This window comes from Chondrus crispus, genomic scaffold (genome assembly GCF_000350225.1).
Source record: "Chondrus crispus Stackhouse genomic scaffold, scaffold_25, whole genome shotgun sequence".
Lineage (NCBI taxonomy): Eukaryota > Rhodophyta > Florideophyceae > Gigartinales > Gigartinaceae > Chondrus > Chondrus crispus.
Window position 1 is genome coordinate 415,911 of NW_005179151.1, and position 3,798 is coordinate 419,708.

The 3,798-nt window shown below is 51.1% G+C and overlaps 1 protein-coding gene; it reads right to left on the bottom strand.

The window, feature by feature from the left end:
• Positions 1 to 212: 212 nt before the first annotated feature.
• On the bottom strand, positions 213 to 1,228 carry CHC_T00004815001 (hypothetical protein). XM_005716531.1 is given in 2 exon segments: positions 213 to 826; positions 827 to 1,228. 1 exon segment carries the CDS (start codon positions 1,226 to 1,228, stop codon positions 827 to 829), a length of 402 nt encoding a protein of 133 aa, XP_005716588.1. The 3' UTR covers positions 213 to 826.
• Positions 1,229 to 3,798: the final 2,570 nt, after the last annotated feature.

Below are 3,798 nucleotides of genomic sequence, written 5' to 3' on the forward strand. Positions count from 1 at the left end.
TAGCCTTATAAGGCGACCCTCCCCCCTGGAATACAGAAGACGAGTTCGTGGAAGCGGAAGGAAGCCGGATCAAACGTATCCAAAATCTTGATGCAGCTGCCAACCAAACCGAACGCCATTTATCCATGCCCAAACAATACTCGTCAGTAACAACGTATTTAGCAAATCTCGTGGAAACCCGACACATAACTCTATGCACGTCCAAGAAAACATTTACAAAAGAGATGGGTGTGCTGGGGTCGGGGCATACCATCAACAAATTGAAACAAAAAAATAGACCTACCCATTGAGCTCACGGACATGGCGTCTAAACGTCTCGTTCCCTAGACTACGTGCTCGACGGAAGTGACTCGGCGGTTGACGGAAGAAACGGTCTCTTCGACAGTGGAGGACACACTTCTACTGGCCTCCGCCCTTGTCGAATGCGCCATAGCCGGCGGAAGGACGTGGTTGTCTGGCGAAGTTGAAGAGCGGAGGTGGTCGTGGTTGTCTGGCGAGGTTGAAGAGCGGTGGAGGTCGCGGTTGTCTGGCGAAGTTGAGGAGCGAAGGGGGTGCGTGGGACAGTTACAACACCAATCAACGACCCATCGGACGAGGTACACGACGTTGACAGTTACGACCATACACAAGGTGAGAAAGGAATAGTTTGATCCCCACGGTAGCTCGTGATTGGGATCGGCAGTCGGCAGGGCTGGAAGGCTAGGCGGTGCGGGTGAGGGCAGCGGCATGGCTTCGGACGAGTGTGCGGTGAGCGAGAGTGTTAGAGTTGCGGCGAGGAGAAAACCGGAGCGGACGAGGCAACGGGACGTGGGGTTAGTGCAGTCGATCATGGCAAACAAGGGTGGTGTTCAGTGGATGGATGGTGCTTGTTGTCGGTTGAGGTTGGACCAGTTGTATCGAGGGCGGTGAGGATGGCAGAGTGGAGACGGAAAAGAAAGAAGCAACTACATTGCTCCGGGTAACTTAAATAGAACGGGTGGGACGGATGATTCGGGTGCCGCGTGTGGGAGGGGGTGCGGAGGGTGGGCGGAGGAAGAATGGTAAGGTAAGAAAGAAATTCCGGACATGGTAGAATCCGCGAAAAACCAAAAATGTACTTATATAAACCCCTATCCACTCTATCCACTCCTATCCACTGTAGGCCCCTGACACCGCTAAAACCCCATATATATGGCGGCCTCACGGCCACGATGTGCGCATCATGCGTCATGCGCAATCGGCCAATCATTGCGCATCATGCGCAATGATTGCCCGACAGGCCGTCAGGCGCACTTCCCCGGCCGCGCGCTGTTGCGAGTGTGTGACAGCAGTGCACAGCACCATCTCAAACTGCACAGAGCCTGCCGACAATGATCAAGCCAACAATAATTGTTGGCTTGATCATTGCGTCGCGAGGGGGGCAGTCTGTCCGGGGGCGTGGCCGAGTTTTCGGGCTTTTGCAAACGCCCCTGCCGCCCCGTTGACAGGTCGCCGCCGCATTCCACGACTGCCAGGGCACGCAACCACACTGTGCCCCCCCCCCAAACCCCCAACCCTCCCCTCACTCCCTACCTCCACCGCAGCACACGCTCGCCTCATTTGTGATTGTCGGCAGACTGCCGTGACTGTAAAATTATTTTACTCGAACTCACTGTAATTAAAATGGCTGACAGTCCCTGTAGCAGCCGGTACACAAGCTTATTGTCTACTGGGTGCCTCATGCTGCGATATGATGCCCTCGGCAAGCCTCGGGGCTCATACTAGTGGGGCCCCTAAGTTGAACATGATTAGAAAAATAAATGTAAAAACAAGAAGCAAGCGGCATCGGAGAAAATTTTTTGACTGTTTGGAAAACTGACAGTCTCCTCGTAAGGGGGGGTGCTGGAGACGTCGGACAAAAACCTCAATATTAAAAGGAAAAAGTACTTGTAATTGTCAAGCAATCACCATTTTTTATGTTTTGCGACGGGGACACTCTCAGCCTGTCGTCCACTGAGACTTGGCGAAAACAACCACGGACACAGAAGAGGAGTGAGAATGAAGCGCGCGGACACTTTTGCACCTCAACCGATAACTAAGATCGGACATCCAAGCAAATAAATAAAAAATAGAAAAGTCCGCCTATTTTGTATTTTTGGGTTGTTGCACACTTATACGTAGAAAGCCGTAAGCAATCGATTGAGATATTTTTTCTTTAATTTCAACCACGTCGTTCTGATATACGGCGCACTATCTGGCGCTGTTACGCGCGGCGGTGCTCCTTGGCCCGTGTCGGAGATATTTTTCAAAATATTTTGCATGTCCGATTTTTTTGTCACTGTCCGACAACACCAGCAACCCCCTTTACCTGCTTTTCTGATCTCAGGAGCCAAAAGGCTCATACATCGGCATGAACGGCGTCTTTCGGTCCGGGTATCGGAGAGGTTGCAACCACAGAAAAAGCACCCATTATTTGCACGGACATTTCACTGGCTGATGCATTTCGAAATTGCAATTTTTAATTCTAATTGCTATTCCGGGACGGTGCAACCTCCTGTGCTGCTTTCTTGAAGATTGCGGCACGCCGAGCGGAAGTTCTCTTCTTCGCAATCTGGCGACGTACCAACAGAGACCTTGGATAAATGGTCGCATCCTTATAATGGTGCACACGGAAAGCAAGCGCTTTCTCCCGTAGCGCTAAGCCCTGTGCTCTAGTCCGCTCCACAGCCTAAGCTGCACGTTGCGCTACATCGCCCTCCTTCTCCTGCCTTACTGCCCGCCTAGCTCTTCCCATAGCGTCCTTGCACCTTGCCAACTCCATCGCGACATCCGTTGTCAGGGTCAACCCAGCCGATGTGTAAACATAACCGCATTGTAGCACGCGCGGTTGTACCCTTAAACTATCCTTGTACACCAAGCGTTTCTTTTCTAGCATTTCCTTGATTTCCGAGACTGTCGCCAAAGATGTGTTATTGATAGAACACTGCGGACGGGGCACGTCGATGAGGGCACCAGCATTGAGTGTCCATAAACCAGATTTCCTAAAACCAGAAGTCACATGTGCTCGCGTGAACGCCTTGCCATATGCCTCTCGCATTAACTTCATATAGTCAATAAAAGGTCTTGTATTCTGGCGTTCGGCTGAAAACGAAGTCACCATCAATTGGACAGCATCTGCGACGTCTGTCCGTTTGACAGGGGAAGCCGTGGCGGGAGTACGAAAGAACAATGACAATGACTTGCTCCTCATCTGGGGATAGGTAGGTGCGTGCTTTTTTTGATTCACCTCTGTGTGCAAATCTGTACTGAAAAGTCGCCAAAGGGAGCCGGGCAAGTCGGGCAGCCTCGCGCTTAGTTGGGCCATTATCAATAGCAATGACGGCTCGGTTGAAGAAGTGCTCTTCCTTCCTCTTGCGACTTGTCTTCTTGGTCATGGTGTGGTGGCCGTGGTGTGAGGAGAAGCGGAATGAGCTCTAATGCCCTAATTTGCACCGAGGTTTCACCAAAGTTTGCTTTCCGATGGCAAAAAGGGCGCCAAGTCGGATTCTGCATGTCAAATTGCGCCATTTGCATTTTTGAACGATTTACGTCATTGTCACTGAACGTTTTTCACTCAAAAGTTGAGTCATTTACCGGTAGAAGCTGAATCACAATAAAATTTGCAATAAAGTTTTTGTTCCAGTGATCGGTGCTCTGTTCGAGAAAGGGGGGCATGTACGGGTATCTGCACTCGGAACGTGTCTGCACTCGTAGCCAGTAGACAACCCTACACGTGTACTTGTTCAACTCCTTTTTGCCGTCAATTGCGTCGCAGCGCGTTTTTCCCGTCGCAATGCGTTT

Excerpts from the sequence above, each read along its gene's own strand:
- CHC_T00004815001 (XM_005716531.1), bottom strand. The coding sequence starts at position 1,228 with ATGATTGGCCGATTGCGCATGACGCATGATGCGCACATCGTGGCCGTG.